Source organism: Mus pahari, chromosome 15 (assembly GCF_900095145.1).
Source record: "Mus pahari chromosome 15, PAHARI_EIJ_v1.1, whole genome shotgun sequence".
NCBI lineage: Eukaryota > Metazoa > Chordata > Mammalia > Rodentia > Muridae > Mus > Mus pahari.
The window spans coordinates 3,854,244-3,871,778 of record NC_034604.1 but is presented as its reverse complement, the minus strand read 5'-3'; the positions used below and the strand labels follow the sequence as shown (position 1 = coordinate 3,871,778).

Here is a 17,535-nt window from a genome sequence, read left to right as displayed (position 1 = left end):
AAGCCCTCCCCTTAGGTTGCCTTTTAAAGCTTCTACTTCCTCCTGTAGCTCAGTAATATGGGCTTTTGGCATCCTGGTTCTAAACTATAACACCCTCACCTTCAGTAATACTGTTAGGAAGATTTCATAGGTCCCAGCTTTGTAGAAAGAGGCGTTAATGAGCAAGGCTATGGATTTTACATCGAGGTGTTTGCACAGTGCTGATGCAGTAAATTCTGTGCATAGCTGATGGTGTCACTTCTACAAGTTTAGGGAAGATTCTTCTAGTTTGGAGGGTTCCAAGCCAGTTCTTCATAGAGGCCCAGTAGCATGTCATAAGAATGAATCTGAACATGGTTAGGGGGCTGATCTATGGTCATGGATTAGCCACACTTCCTGAAGACTACAGTCAGGGGGCTCAGGGGATTTAGGAAAGCAATGCCACCTTTCTGAGGTGGCTGCAGTTCTGCTGTGCACAGCTCATGGCATCCTCCCCTTCAGCCTTCCCAGTGCGTCCTCTGATTCCCTTGGTGGACATTCCTCTGTGGTTTCATAGCTTCCTATTCCTGTTCTTCCAATGCTTGAAGCCAGTAAACCATAGAATCCTGATAACATGGGGCAGGTGCTAGCCTTCCCAGGCTCTCCAAAGAAGCACTGTTGGGACAGTTTAAGAAGGAGAAGTGTTGGAGGAAATGGTGGTATACAGGGAGTAAAAAGTGAGGTTCCAGCCCTCCATTGGTAGTGTTCTGCAGCTCATCTTGCATAGTTACAAACTGGTTCTAATATAAAGACTTGGCATTTGTAAGTAAACATGTATGGCTAGTCTTCTGGATTGACATCATTTATATTTCACTGCATGGATGTATTTCTGTCTGTATAATGAGGCTAAAAGTCCTGTCCTCGTGGAGTTGTCCGAAGATTAAATTGCTTACCCTACCTTTCTTCTGAGATCAATACTTTATATATTTTCCTCCTTTTTCAATCCTGTCAATTCTAAAGGAATCCTTTGGTTTTTTTTTCACATGAGATTCATTAAGCACAAACTTGCTGTTGGATATATATGTCTAGTTTTACTGTGCTGAAAAAAATCAGAGCATTCTTCTGAATAACTATATGGAGGAATAACCTTCTAAGTTTATACAGCATGTAATGTATGACCTCTTATTGGGATGTGAAATAAGTATGCTATATGTAACATAAAATGCTTATTGTGAGTTGATTGTTGACATTTCAATTTTTTGTTTACATCTGTAGCCTTAGTCATCTTATTACCATGATGTTGAAGTCTTTAGCCAGGGCTGTAATATTTAACTTAGCCTATTATTGCTGGCAAAAAAACAACAGAATTTAGCAATCTACTTTATAATAGTTCATAAGATTTTTACAGGAATTGTTGTTGTTGTTATAGTATTTGTACGTTTGATGAGATGGGGTCTTAGTATCTAGCCCTGGCCTGGTTCTCACTGTGTTGCCCAAGCTGACCTCAACCTCAGTCTGATGAGTAATGGATTACAGATGTGGTAGAGTGGTGCTCAAGTTGTCCTGCATGATCTCCACATGCACCAATGTCTGGTGTTGCTAATTCCGACCATGCCGTTTACTCTTTGTCTTCTGATTATTTGTGTTGGATGCATTTAGCATTTCAAAAATACTGAGAAACATGCATAAATCCTAACTTGGGTAGCTCATCGTTAGAGACTGAATAATAATCTTTGCCTATCATATTTGAAAACAGTGCTCAAATAGAGCTGTCCCGGTGTTGTGACTCAGTGGTATTCACTTCCCCTGAGGTACTTCCTGTGACTGCTGGTTTTTATAGCTTTGAGAGGTTTTCATCCCTCTTATTTGCTCTGTCTAGCCATGCTGTGAGATATGCTACACCTTGACTCAGGGTGGGCTTTGCTTGGTGTATATTGCCAATACATTTTCCAATCTCTGCTGAAGAAAAGTCTCCTGGTCAGTCTTTTAAGTTGCTATCTAATTACTAATTCGTGAAGACAGGCTTCTTTTTAAAAGTACTTTTTGTTGTGGTTCCTCAAATATTAAAGTCTAATCTGTCATGGTGGCATCTGTCATGGTGGCCTCTGTCATGGTGGCCTCTGTCATGGTGGCACATGCCTACAGTTGCAGAACTTGGGAGACAGGGAGAACAGGACCCTTGGAAGCACAAGATTATCTCACTCTATCTAGTGAGTTCCAGGGCTACATAGCAAGACTCAATATCAAAATAAAAGTAAAACTTCCGTATCATCCAGTTATACCACTTGTTAGCCAAATAAGAATGAAGGACTGTGCCAGCAGGATGACTCAGTAGGTAATGGAGCTCACTATACAAATTTGACAGCCTGAGTTTGATCCCTAGGACACACAGAAAACTGGAAGGAGAGATCCAATATCATAGAGTTGTCCGTTGTCCCCCGAATGTGTGCTATGTCCACATGTTATTATTTATGGTAGCCGAGTTACAGATTCAGTCTAAACTACCATCTACAAATGTGTGGGAAGAGGAAATGTGATGTATGCACACATACCAAGGTCTTTACTAAGTCATAAAGAAGAAAATGATGTCATTTACTAGAAAAAAAGATAGAATGGCATATCATGATGTAAAGTGAGATAAACCTCTTGACAAAAACAAATACAGCATTTATTTTCTCAGGTTGAAGCTAGGAAAAGAAAAACTAAGGGAGAGGGGTGTATGTGAGATGTAGGTGGGAACAAGGGAAGATGGACAGGGAGTACTGGGGAAGCATGATTGAAGTGCAGCATAGGAACGTGGGAAATGCCATCAGTAACCTCTTTACAGTTGACACCTGGAAATAAAGAGAACCAAACAGTGGCATGCGCCTATAACCCCAGCACTCAACAGGCATAAGCAAAACTAAGTTCTCTGCCAGCCTGGTCTACAGAGGGTGTTATAATCCAGCGAGGGACTGTGACTCGTGTCAAGTAAAGGAAAAAACACAAACAAAAACTGATAAAATACCTTCCGTGAACCCGTGATAACTGACTTGTCAGGGTACTGTTGGAATCACAGAATGCATAGACATTTTCAGGCAAGCTCGCCTGTTTCTGAAATCTTTTCTTCACTTGATTGTTTTCTTTCCATGAAGCTTTTTCAACATATTGAAAGTGTTGATTTATAAGTTAACCAATCTATTAAATAAAATGTCCTTTTTCAAGGTATTATTTTGAATAAAAATGTTGAATTTTTATTCTAGTTATTTTTATTCCATTTGGTTTCTTGCAATAAGCTCTGTGGCCACTCTGTGTCTTTACTAAAATGAATATATTCTGAACATACAGACTACAGCACAGTCTAAAACTGTATTTACTGATCAATCATTTTGAAATGTCTAAATATATGTGTTTTCCCTCCCTTGGCTTTTCTAAGATGAGGAAACAGTTGAATGTGGTAGGTAGAGTTTACTTCAGTTGTTTTCTACTTGAATTTCTCGACCTTCATGGTATTTTCTGTTTGTTTGCTTTTTGTTTTTTTTAACTGTCTTCTTTTTCATTTTTCTTTATGCTTCTCAGAGGAAATTAAAGGTACATGTATAAAAGTTTCCCCATGTGGTTAACAATTTTATTTAGTGAGTAGTAGCATAGGATTAGATTCGATATGTCAAGCAATTGTGGCAGAGTGCTCATTATGCGTACGAACTTCCGTCTTTCAGTATCACAAATCATGGTTAAACTTTCTTTTGAAAGAGATATAATATTTTTCTTCACAAAAAACTACAGAATGAATCATCTCAGTTTCCATAGTGTGTGTGTATCCCTGTCACTACTCTTAAGTAAAGGTAAGTGGGAAACACAAGGTTGTTGCTGCTCTCTGTGTGATGACAGGGAGGTGTTCTGTCCCTCTCAGAGCCTTGGTATCTACAGTCTATTCCAGGGGTGTGATTGCGCGAATGCTCTACAAATAACTGTTTCCCTGCTTTCAAATAGTGTAGCTCAGAACTCGCCCAATCCCTCCAAATAGCAGCACAATGTTTAACTTAAAATGTTTTTTTTTTTTTTAATGAAAATACATTATTATTCTTTTCTCCCTTCCCAGCTTGGGATCAGCACACCTATCAGCAAGCGTATATTCTGGTCTCACCTTTCTGTCTACTCCAGGCAGCCAAAGTAAATGCTATTTTACATACTATCAAAGAGCTAATTTATAAAAGTAAATTTATTTGGGGAGTCAACTGGTATAAACATTTCAGATAATTAAAAGAAATCATTTTCTTTGGAACTATATCAAGGAACCTGTGAAGAAGGTTGAAAAAAAAAATCCCTGCATGAGGTCTTCAAAATGTCCTAACTTAAATAGAAAACAAAATGTTTTCTGAGTGTCATCCGTTGGCAGGGCAGCTCCACGCTGTGCGTTACGTGACTGCCAGTAATGAACTTCTGGCGTCTGTGGCTAGGCTCCTAACCATTCTGCTTTGTTTCCTGACCTGTTGGCTTCTGCCTTCTACCAGAAGACGCTGGACATGATGGTAACAACGGCGGAACCTACATAGGTGAGCAGTTGGCCTGGGAAGAAGATGTCTCTGCTTTCTTCAACATAATTATATTATTTCCTCTTAAATTGGCATGTTTGTATGAGCATGCTCCACCACTCAGGCGAGCAGGCACCTTGTATGACAGACTCAGTGGGTTAGATACAATGGTTTTTACAGTGCCCTGTAGATATTATGCAGGAAGCATTCCAGACAGCTTTGTAAATGGTTATATGTATTTGATTAAGGATGAGCACTTATTCAGCACTTATTACTCTGGTGGTGTTAAAAGTTTTGTTCAATAGCATTTTCTGAACTTTCCTAAACAATTTAGTTTGCTGGGATTGTTCAAAGCTATGAATAAATTTCTTTCTCTCAAATAACTTCTTGCTTACATTTTCTTGTGATTTATTGTTTCCACAGTTGTCTAATTAACCATAAATGTAGTTAAACCTTATTATTAGTCTATGATGTATGATGTGAGAAATGCTTTCTAGTTTGGAGATGTTGGAGGACATTGTAAGCAGAAGCAAAGTTGTCTAGAAACCATCAAAGGCAACAAGACTGTCTTCCTCTGTTTTGCTTTTAGCCTTCCACACCTTGCTTTGTTTCCACAAGTTCTGTCCTCAGCAGTTAGAGGGGAGCAAGTGGAAACATGGGGTGAGCACCAACTTGCCAGCCTCCTCTTAAGATTAACTCTCACGCATGGTTTCTGAATAAGTGGGGTAGATGGTGTACTAGGTACTATGTATTTTTATCATCTCCATTGCATTGAGGTCGGGGTGTCCTATCCATTCTGTGACAACTAGACATAAGGCCCAAGGAAGCATACACTGCTCACCTAAGAACAAAAAGATGCAGTTAATCCCTCTGGATTTATACCATATCTGTATAAAGACAACTATGGCCTGCTTTCCAGCTGCCTTCTGGGTTTTTGTTTTGTTTTGTAAAACATAACAGAAATTGTGAAACACACAGTATTCTCATTTTATGTCATCTGCCAAATTAAAAGTTTAGTTTTCTTGTCTATTGTCACCCAGATGTAGACGAGTCTAATATTTGGAGGATTAGAGAAGGGATCTATTTCCACTCTCTCTTTATTTCAGAGCTATGTGTCCAATGCTCTGTGGACTGGGACCTCCTCTTTCACCCCCTGAAATCCTAATGGCCTTACACAGCAAGCTCTTACACCTGTAGATCTAGGATCAGGCCCATGGTTCTAACCAGGCTCTGCTTAGTGGTTCTTTGCAGCCTGGTGGCTAGGGTCTGTCTAATGTATGGAGAGTTTAGCTGGGTGAGTTCATTTATTTGTTAATATGGTGTCTGTGTGTATGTATGTGTATGTACGTGCTTGTATGTGCATGCATATCTGGGTCTCTTCATGTGAAAGCCAGAAATCAGCATTAGGTAAACATCTTTTCAGTCACTCTCCAACTTATTTTTTGAGACAGAGTTTCATACTGAATGTGGAGCTCACTGAGGTAGCTGGCCAAGTCTCAGAGACATGCCTACCTCTCTCTGCTTGCTAACCCAAGTGCTAGGATTTTAAGTACACACTGTCATGCCTGGCTTTTTACATAGGTTGAGAATCATAACTCAGGTCTTCTATCTACTGAGCCATTTCCCTGGCCCTTTGCCCTCCAGGAAACTTCCCAAACAGGGTTCTCAGGGCCCCTGACTATACCAAAAGGAAACCCTCTGAGAGCGTTCCCTACAGTGAAAGCCTTCTAGTGACCAGAATAGACCAAGCAGAGTCAGTGCATGAGGACCATCTAAGATCATGGGCACTGGGAATCAGGCAGAGATGCACAATCATTGTCATGTGTTTTTACTTTCAAAGCAGAGACCAGGGGGCCACACTCCCTGGTGGAAATTTTTGTACTCAGCTGTGTGGTGAAAGTGTCCCCATGTAGCAGTAGCATGTGAGTAGAATGTGCTGTGTGACAATTCATAGGTGTGACAATTCATAGGTGTGGCAATTCATAGGTGTGGCAATTCATAGGTGTGGCAATTCATAGGTGTGACAATTCATAGGTGCGGCCATCAGCCTGCGGTGGTCAGAGGCTCTATCCTCGGGAGGGCAGATACTGCAGAGCACAGGACGTATTTAAATTTGGATGATCTGTAAGTAAGGTATATATCAATTTTGTTACTTGATAATGTGAAATATTAAACATCAGGCTAAGTAACTCACATTTACTAGAGTTTCACCTGTTTTTTTAAATAATAATAATAATAATAATTATTATTATTATTATTATTATTATTATTATTATTATTTACATTCCAGATTTTATTCCTCTCCCAGTCCACTTTCTGAATGTTCTATATCCCATACCTCCTCCCCCCACCTCACCCCCTTGTCTCTATGAGGATGTTCCTACCCCATCCCCACTCTACCAGACCTCTAAACTCCCTGGGGCCTCCAGTCTCTTGAGGGTTAGGTGCATCTTCTCTGACTGAACCCAGACCCGGAAGTCCTCTACTATATCTGTGTTAGGGGCCTCATATCAGTTGGTGTATGCTGCCTGGTTGGTGGCCCAGAGTGCGAGAGATCTTGGGAGTCCAGGTTAATTGAGATTGCTGGTCCTACGACAGGGTTGCTCTCGTCCTCAGCTTCCTCCGCTTTTTCCCTAATTCAACCACAAGGGTCAGCAGCTTCTGTTCATTGGTTGGGTGCAAATATCTGCATATGACTCTTTCAGCTGCTTGCTGGATCTTCCAGAGAGCAGTCATGATAGATCCCCCTTTTGTGAGCACTCTGTAGCCTCAGTAATAGTGTCAGGGCTTGGGGCCTCCCCTTGATCTGGATCCCACTTTGGGCCTATCACTGGACCTTCTTCTCCATTTCTATCTCTGTAGTTCTTTCATTCGGGAACAATTATGGGTCAGAGGTGTGACTGTGGGATAGAAACCCCATCCCTAACTCGATGCCCTGTCTTTCTGATGGAGGTGGGTTTTACAAGTTCCCTCTCTCCACTGTAAGGCATTTCATTTCTAGGGTTCCTCTCTTTGAGTCCTGAAAGTCTTTCACCTCCCAGATCTCTGGTAAATTCTGGAGGGTCATTCCAACCTCCTACCTCCCAAGGTTTCCTGTTTCCATTCTTTCTGCTGGCCTTCAGGACTTAAGTCATTTCCCTCACCCAATACCAGATCATGTTCCCCTCTCCCTCCACCCCCATCACCACACCCCTCCCACCCCCTTTCCCTTCCAAGTCCCTCCATCCCCACCTTGTGGTTGCTTTTTTCTTCTTCCCAAGTGGAACTAAGGTGTCTTCACTTGGGTGCTTCAGATTGTTGACCTTTTTTAGTTCTGTGGACTGTATCTTGGGTATTCTGTACTTTTTTTTGGTGGGGGTGGGTGGGTAATATCCACTTATTAGTGAGTATATACCATACATGTCTTTGGGGTCTGAGTTCCCTCACTCAGAATATTTTCTAGTTTTATCTATTTGCCTACAAAACCCAGGATGTCCTTGTTCTTGATAGCTGAGTAGTATTCCATTGTGTAAATGAACCACATTTTCTGTATCCATTCTTCTGTTGTGGGACATCTGGGTTGTTTCTAGCTTCTAGCTATCACAAATAAGGCTGCTATGAACATAGTGGAATATGTGCCCCTGTGGTGGGGCATCTTTTGGGTATATCCTCAAGAGTGGTATTCTTAGGTCTTCAGGTAGATCTATTTCCAATTTTCTAAGGAACCTCCAGATTGATTTCCAGGGTGATTGTACCAGTTTGCAATCCCACCTGCAATGAAGTAGTGTTCCTCTTTCTCCACAACCTCTCCAACATATGTTGTCACCTGAGGTTTTGATCTTAGCCATTCTGATTGGTGTAAGATGGAATCGCTGGGTTGTTTTGATTTCTCTGATCACTAAGAACTTTGAACATTTCTTTAGGTGTTTCTCAGCCATTTGAGATTCCTCTGTTGTGAATTCTCAGTTTATTTCTATACCCCATTTTTTGATTGAGTTGTTTGATGTTTTTTGGTGGTTAGTTGGCTTCTTGAAGTCTTTATATATTTTGGATATTAATCTTCTATCACATGTGGGGTTAGTGAAGATTTTTTCCCTAATCTGTAGGTTGCCGATTTGTCTTATTGACTATGTCCTTTGATGTACAGAAGCTTTCCATTTTCATAAGGTCCCATTTATCAGTTCTTGATCTTATATCATGGGCCATTGAAGTTCTAATTTCCCTCTGTGTCAATGACTTCAGGGCTCTTTCCCACTTTCTCTTCTATTAGAGTGTATCAGGTTTTATGTTGAGGTCCTTGATCCTCTTGAGCTTTGGGCAAGGTGACAAATAAGGGTCTGTTTTCATTTTTCTACATACAGATAGCCAGCTAGGCCAACACCATTTATTGAAGATACTTTCTATTTTCCATTGTATATTTTTGGTGTCTTTGTCAAAGATCAAGTGTGCTTAAATATGTGGTTTTATTTCTGGATCTTCAGTTCTATTCCATTGATCAACCTGTCTTTGTACCAGTACCTTGCAGTTTTTATCACTGTTGCTCTGTAGTAGAGCTTGAGGTCAGGGATGGCGATTCCTCCAGCCATTCTTTTATTGTTAAGAATTGTTTTCGCTATTCTGTGATTTTTGCCTTTGCAGATGAATTGAGAATTGCTCTTTTCATGTCTTTGAAGAATTGTGATGGAATTTTGATGGGGACTGCATTGAATCTGTAGATTGTCTTTGTTCGGATGGCCATTTTACTATATTAATTCTGCCAATCCATGAGCATGGGAGACCTTTCCATTTTCTGAGATTTTCTTCAGTTTCTTTCCTGAGAGACTTGAAGTTTTGTCATACAGATCTCTCATTTGTTTGGTTAGAGTTACTCCAAGATATTTTATATTTGTGACTATTGTGAGGGGAGTGGTTTCCCTAACTTCCTTCTCAGCCTGTTTATCCTTTGTATAAAGGAAGGCTACTGACTTATTTGAGTTAATGTTATATCTGGCTACTTTGCTGAAATTGTTTATCATCTGGAGAAATTCTCTGGTAGAATTTTTGGGGTCACTATATATATTATCATATCATGTGCAAATAGTGATCTTTATTTCTTCTTTGCCAGTTTGTATGCCTTTGATCTTTTTTTCTTGTTTTCTCATTCTAGCTAGCACTTCGAGTAATTGAATAGATATGGGGAGAGTGAGCATCCTTGTCTTGTCCCGAATTTTAGTGGAATTGCTTCAAATATCTTTCCATTTAATTTGATGTTGGCTGTTGGTTTGCAGTAAATTGCTTTTATTATGTTTAGTTTGGACCTTGAATTCCTGATCTCTCCAATACTTTTGACATGAAGGGTGTTGTATTCTGTCAATTGCTCTTTCTGAGATGATCTTTTTTTTTCCTTTGAGTTTGTTCATATAGTGGATTACATTAATGGGTTTTCGTATCTTGCAAACCAATCTTGCATCCCTGAGATGAAGCCCACTTGATAGTGGTGAATTATGGTTTTGATGTGTTCTTAAATTCAGTTTATAAGAATTTTATTGAATATTTTTACATCAATATTCATAAGCAAGATTGGTCTGAAGTTCTCTTTTTTGGTTGGGTCCTTGTGTGGTTTAGGTATCAGAGTAATTGTGACTTCATAGAGTGAGTTAGGTAGTGTTCCTTCTGTTTCTATTTTATGGGATAGTTTGTGGAATATTGGTATCAGGTCTTCTTTGAAGGTCTGAAAGAATTCTGCACTAGATCCATCTGGCCTTCGGCTTTTTTTGGTTTGGAGGTTTTTAATGACTTCTGTTTCCTTATGGGATATGGTCCTGTTTATTTAGTTTATCTGCTCTTGATTTAACTTTGGTATGTGGTATCTGTTTAGAAAATCATCCATTTCATCTAGATTTTCTAGTTTTGTTGAGTATAGGCTTTTGTAGTAGGATCTGATGATTTTTTTTTCAATTTCCTCCATTTCTGTTTTTATGCCTCCCTTTTCATTTTTTATTTTGTTAATTTGGATGCTGCCTCTGGGCCCTTAAGTTAGTTTGGCTAAGGGTTTATCTATCATGTTGATTCTCTCAAAGAACCAGCTTTTGATTTTGCTGATTCTTTGTATTATTCTCTTTATTTCTGTTTGGTTGATTTCGGCCCAGAGTTTGATTGTTTGCTGCCTTCTACTCTTCTTTGGGTGAGTTTGCTTCTTTTTGTTCTAGAGCTCTCAGGTGTGCTATTAAGTTGCTAGTGTAAGATCTCTCCAGTTTCTTTACTTGGGCACTTAGTACTATAAATTTTCCTCTTAGCACTGCTTTCATTGTGTCCCATAAGTTTGAGCATGATTGTCAACATTTTCATTAAATTCTAGGAAGTCTTTATTTTCTTTAATTCTTCCCTGACCATGTTATCATTGAGTAGAGAGTTGTTCAGTTTCCACATGTATTTGGGCTTTCTGTTGTTTTTGCTGTTATTGAAAACCAGCCTTAGGCCATGATGATCTGATAGGGTACATGGAATTATTTCAGTCTTCTTGTATCGGTTGAGGGTTGTTTTGTGACCAATTATATGGTTGATTTTGGAGAAGGTGCCATGAGGTGCTGAGAAGAATGTGTACTCTTGTTTTAGGGTGAAACGTTCTGTAGATATTGTTAATCCATTTGGTTTATAGCCCTATTAGTTTCACTGTGTCTCTTATTAGTTTCTTTTTCAATGACTTGTCTGTTGGTGAGAGTGAGGTGTTGAAGTCTCCCACTTTTATTTTGTGGGGTTCAATGTGTGTTTTGTGCTTTAGTAAAGTTTCTTTTATGAGTGTGGGTGCCCTTGCATTTGGGTCATAGATGTTCAGAATTGAAACTTTGCCTTGGTAGATTTTCCCTTTGAATATGAAGTGTCCTTCCTCATCATGCTTGATAACTTTTGGTTGAAAGTCTATTTTATTGGATATTAGGATGGCAACTACAGCTTGTTTCTTGGGACTATTTGCTTGGATGACCTTTTTCTGTCATTTTATTCTGAAATAGTTTCTCTCTTCTGTCTCTTGTATTCTGTTGGCAATACGTACATCTGTAATTCCTGAGGTCTTTCCTAGGTTTTCCATTTCCAGGTTCGCCTCTATTAGTGTTTTCTTTATTGTTTCTATTTCCACTTTTAGATCTTGGACATCTTCATGCAATTACTTCACCTGTTCGATTGTGTTTTCCTGTATTTCTTTTTTCTTTTCTTTTCTTTTTTTTTTTTTGTAAGCAAAGAAATATTGAACATTTACTGAGTGAAATCCTAAATTGTTATTTTTTAAATCTTAACAAATTATTATGTACTTGTTTTTTTTTTAACCAATTTAAAAAATCTATTTGGAACATTAAACATGATAGAAGTCCTATGAAATGAAATTGTGACAAGTTCCTCATTAAACAGAAACTGTTCAATCCCCAAGGGAGAATATGCAGCTTAACTGTGACTTCATAGAATGAATTGGGTAGTATTCCTTCTGTTTCTACTTTGTGGAATAGTTTGAAGAGTATTGGTATTAGGTCTTCTTTAAAGGTCTGATAGAATTCTGCACTAAACCCATCTGGTCCCGGGCTTTTTTTTTTTTTTTTTTGGTTGGGAGACATTTAATGACTGCTTCTTTTTCTTTAGGGGTTATAGAACTGTTTAGATGGTTTATCTGATTTGGAACACCAAACATAGAAAAACAGTACAGAGTAATTACATTTTTAGTTGCTTCTCCTGTTAAAGCAGTTGCAACTAGAAATCCTGAAAAGGTGTCAATAGTCACACGTACATATTTTAATTTTCCAAAATCAGAAATTTGAGTAACATCCATTTGCAGTAATTGATTAGGTATAAGTCCTCGAGGATTAACACCATTATATGGTACAGGTAGAAATTGTGGACATTGAGACAAGTCTTTACAATTTGACATGCATATTCTCTACAAATACCAAATTATTGTCTCAAGCTATTACTATTTTGATGATGTAAAGAATGAGATTGTATGGTCATTTGTTCTTGTGTAAGGGCTACAATGTGCCTGGTATACAAATCTGCTGTGACAATACCCTAAGGAGTCTGTCCAGATAATCCAGCATGAACTCTTAAATGTCCAAAGACAGTCCTTTAATGGAACAGTACTTTCTCTTAACTTGAGTTGTATTTGCATAAATAATTGTAAAATTTGAGAATTAGAAGTATCTAAAAGGAACAATTTCAAGCAATTGTAAACCATGGGCTATATATTTGCTATCACACAGATTAAAACCTTGATTTTTCAACATTTCAAAACAGTGGCTACAGCACATAATTCAATAATCTGTGATAAAGCAGAGGGAAACCCAAGAAAATAAACATGTGATCCAATTATATATACTGCTTTTGCATTAAATGAGCCTCCTGCAAATACAGTAACCACTTTCTCTATTGGCTATATACACAAACTTATAGGAAATACAAAAGCATTCATTGAAGCAAATTGTAACAACTTGTCATTTGGATAATGATTTTCATTTTTTTGTTTTGTTTTGGTTTGGTTTGGTTTTTGGTTTTTGGTTTTTTCGAGATAGGGTTTCTTTCTCTGTATAGCCCTGGCTGTCCTGGAACTCACTTTGTAGACCAGGCTGACCTCAAACTCAGAAATCCATCTGCCTCTGCCTCCCAAGTGCTGGGATTAAAAAGGCGTGCGCCATTTTGCCTAAAAAGTTTGCCATGCAATAGGCCAAATACCAGTATTCTCCAATAACCAATTTAATTGCTGTTTGAAATAAGGAATAAACATTTCATCAGATTCTTAAGACATTCTTTCCAAAATACTTTGATTCTATGCTACAATTGTGTATCAACACAGCAACAGCTTCTTAATAGGGTGTTCAAACTTTACTTGGAGATGAAGAAAGTTGAATCTATATTAATGGTCCCTTTTGCCAAAGAATTGTGTGGGTACACTGAGTAGCAATAACTAACACAAACAGCCAACAATTGATTATAGCAGCTTCCTCTACTTTTTGCAAAGCTATTTATCTCTCACCAGTTAATTTGCATCCCCCTTGTGAACATCAAACAGAGGCTTAAGTCCTTAAGATGGTAGTAAGTATTGAGAAGAAAATACAGAAACTGTCTCATTAAATAATATGGCCAAAGAGGGCCTTCCTGAAAAGGTCTTGTTTAGTCAAAAAGCTAAGGGGAGTATTGTGGGAAATAATCCTCTAAGAAGTGAGGTAACCATGTAGCACGACTCTCAGGCTGGATGTCTGGTACACCTAAAGGAATCTGTGCAAGAGAGTCATGTGACTCCAGCAGAATGTGAATGGATGGGGACAGGAACTGAAGTCTGAGAGCATATGCCAAATGGGGCAAACACTTAGCTGTGTCTTGATAGAAGATGAGAAATACTTGGCAGGCCCTGAGCAAGGAAGAAACATGACCTGACTTGGATGCTTAATGGTCACACTGGCTGATGGGTTGAGAATCTCAAAGAGGCAGAGCAAAATCAGAATGACACTGACGTAGTTCAGGTAGGGAATGACTTGTTTTGAACAAAGACATTTCCAGGGCAGGTAGAAAGAAAGCCAGATAATGGACATGTTGGAGAGTTGGGCATGAGTACATGGTTTGGGGTCACTGTAACTCCAGGTATGGAGTTAAATGTTTACTAAATAGCAAAGATAGCAGGAGAGGACTGCCTGAGTGTTCTCTTCGGGGCACAGTGAATTGATGACATCCGTATGGAATTGGCAGTGGGCGAGATATGTGAGGAGCTAGAGTCAAGGCCACTGTCATTGAAGTTTTGGACATCAGGATCTATTAAAACAGTCAATGAGACAACCAGAGGAGAAAGTGTTGGTCCAGATGCCAGAAGAGCCCAAGGCAAGCAGGGTAGAAACCAGGAAAGACCAATGGAAGCAAAGAAGATTCAAGGAGGATGATGGTGCTAGCCAGAAATAGGCAAGAGGAGTGAGAATGGACAGAGGATAGTTAGCTGTGATGGAATACGTGTGCCCTGTCACAATAAACACTTACCGACAGACTGGAATGCAGGGAATCTCAGACATCCACTGGAAGTGCTCCTTGGTCTTCAGTTAAGCAGAGACTGCTCGCCCACACAGTGTGGTTTTACTACTTCCAAGACAGCTATTTTGAATATTAAGAATTTCTGCAGTAATCTTAGTCAAATATCTGAGCAATGTAGGGAGGAAAAGCAGTTATCTTCTGTGGTATATGATATATTTTATTCATTTTTTGACATAAAAGTTGTTTTAGCCTTTATTTTATGTGTATGCATGTGCATGCAGTACCCTCAGGTGCCAGAAGAGGGAAGCAGATCCCTTTGAACGAGAGTTACAGATGCTTGTGATCTGCCATGTGGACACTGGGAACAGAACAAGGATGTCTGGGAGAGCATCCAAAGTTCCTAATTGCTGTGCCATTTCTCCAGTCGTCTTCCCACCCTCTTTTGGCTTTTTGAGGTGGGGTCATGCTCTTTGGAAAGGCTATCTCAGATCACCATTCTCCTGCCTCATAATTATGAGTTGCATTATTTGTCTTTTCAAATACTTGTCTGTCTGTGCTAACATGTTTTGAAGAGAAAAATCCTCTTTGCAGAGTTGATCTCTTTTTTCCTGTCCACTGTTTCTCTAATCCTGATGGTCTAGTGACCCAGCTGGAACTGTTAGAACTCAGCATTTCAATCATTTGTGTGTCACAGCCATAAGGGATCACAGAATTCTGTGATAACCTGTCCCAGCACATAAGACTACTTCCCCAGAGGCACTGTAGTTCATTTCTCTGAAAGAGCATTGGCTTGTATAGGATGGGTTTGTGTCTATCCTTTCCACATTACACATTTATCTGGCCCTGAGACATCTCTGGAAAAGCACCTAAGAATTTGGTCTTTGTGGCAGACCTTTTCCAAACATTCATTAGTAGAGGCCCCAAGGCTGTAGCTTGTTTTAGGACCTTATCCTGCTTTGTCTCCCACTTCCATATCCAAAGGAGGAGAAAAAGCAGTTGCAGAAAGGATGTCCCTTGTCTTTGATTCCTAACAGGATCATAGCCTTGTGCATTGTCACAACCCTGGGAAGACATTGGTTATTTCCATGTTCTTTGAAGTACAGGAAAATCAAGCATGAAACAGTGTATGAGTATGTCCCCTAATCCTGCAGCAGGATTCACTTTCTGAAAAACAGGTTGGAGAGAGGGCTTAGCATCCTGCTCTTAGAGAAGATGCAGCTTCTGGTCCTAGCACCCACAGTGGGTGGCTCACAGGCAGCTGTAATCAAGCTCCACAGAATGTCACTCTCTTCTGGCCTCTGGCTTCCATCTCGAGTGCTGGGATCACAGGTGTAATCTGTCCACACACTTGAGCTTTCCTGCGTTACCTGAGGCTTTGCTGAGTGTTTACTGTGTGGTTTGATTCTGACTGGCATGGAACCAGTTTCTTGAAGGCCAGCATAGTCATCAGTGGAAAGGATTTGGCCATTTTATTGGAAAGCAAGGGAGAAGTCAGATGGCTGGACAATCAGTGTACACTGTAGTCTGTGTAGAGTTTTATAATTACGTGAAGAGAAGTTGGTAGGATCCTGTAAAGAGAAAAGGTGAGGTGACACATTTTAAGCCAGGAGCTTCCCACATTAAAGCTTACCATTGATAGAGACTTGGTATATAGGGTTATATACTCTATAGAGATTGGCATTCGTTGGTCCATAGCATACATGTGTTTTTGCTGCATATTTACATGGGTGACTAGGGTGAGAGGTCTGGAAAGTTCTTTTGCTTTGGTGAGTGATGTGGTATGTTTGGGCTTTTGTACTCATTCCCTAGCAGAAGAGCTTTAAAAAACATCTTTTTCTTGCCTTAGCCCAAAATAATCAGTATGAAGCAATTTTCTAACATTGATGTGAAGCTTTTAATATTCTCCATTAGCTAATTCATTACAGGAAATTTGTTACAATCAATCAGGAGGTGCTGTGTATCAAGCATGTACTTCCTAATACTTTGTTGCAAATGATTTCCTAAAGAATTGAATTGTTGGTCCTTCTGTCCTTGCTGGGGCAAATGCTACATTCCTTTAAAACAAGATCAGTTTGGGGACCTACACTGCCCTTTCTGTTTAACCAAGTTATTTAGCCTAAAGTTAAATAATGAAACCAGAACTTCATATGTGATTGCTTATCTCTCTCTACTTCTATGTGCTTTTCTTAGGGCTGGTTCTTATTTCTCTCCCATGGTTCTCCTGTGTTTAAGAGCACAGCTGATCTTATAAATCGAGTCGAAATTCCCATTTATTCAAGTAGTCTGCTCACTTATTAAAGAGCTAGGGGGAGAAGTCAGCTGTGTTTAAACACACCACGTCGATACTTTCCACGAGATAGAATTTATGCAAAGAGAATATTTAGAAGCATTTTTTCAAAAGGAATACGGGTCCTTTTTTGAGCAGAAAAGACCTCTGCAGAATCTCAGCACGTCTGGACTCCTGCTTGGAAATATTTGTTTCCTGACAGAAACTATGTCTGCTCAGAGCATTGTAGGCTGTAAGGATAGGCTCAAGCTAAGAAAAAAAAAAAATCGCTAAAGTTTCAAATCCAATTTTTCCCTCTGCTCAGAGCTGCAGTTTTATATGTGTATACTGCATTTCAACAGAAATTTGAATGTATAAGTAAGAACTCATTTCTTTATTAGCTGCTTAGCGGAAAGTTAAATTCTCATACATTTTCCCTCTCCCTCTCCCTCTCCCTCTCCCTCTCCCTCTCCCTCTCTCTTTTCTCTCTCTCTCTCTCTCTCTCTCTCTCTCTCTCTCTCTCTCTCTCTCTCTGTTGTTGATGTTTGGTACTTCCAATTGTTTTTCTGATTAATAACTTTGTGTTGTTAGTATGATTGGGAAATCTTAAAGTAGAAGTTATTTTTCTTTTGGAAATTGTACTTCATATCTTTGTTTAGCTTCTAGGGCTGTGTTGGGGACTCTGAGTTTTTGTTTTATTTTTAGCTTGAAACGAACTGTGATGTTCAAGGCTCTTTGTAGATTTAAATGTAGCTCGCCACAAAGGAAACTGAACCTGTAACATGTTAGAAGTGGGTTTTCTGGTAATTTGTTCAAAACCTTCCCCTCCCACCCTTTGTGCAA

At 39.4% G+C, this 17,535-nt stretch overlaps 1 protein-coding gene across 4 annotated transcripts in view; it reads left to right on the top strand.

The window, feature by feature from the left end:
• Mpp7 (membrane palmitoylated protein 7) overlaps positions 1–17,535 on the top strand; it is a 233,383-nt gene that overhangs the window by 165,453 nt on the left and 50,395 nt on the right. For 2 of the 4 annotated variants that reach the window (XM_029547221.1, XM_021214586.2), the window contains exons 12-14: positions 3,374–3,394; positions 3,517–3,528; positions 4,452–4,493. The exons of the other annotated variants lie outside the window; for them this stretch is intronic. In XM_029547221.1, the coding sequence (XP_029403081.1) occupies positions 3,374–3,394; positions 3,517–3,528; positions 4,452–4,493 (75 nt within the window). The remainder of the gene's footprint in view (positions 1–3,373; positions 3,395–3,516; positions 3,529–4,451; positions 4,494–17,535) is intronic. 4 annotated transcript variants of the gene reach the window in all.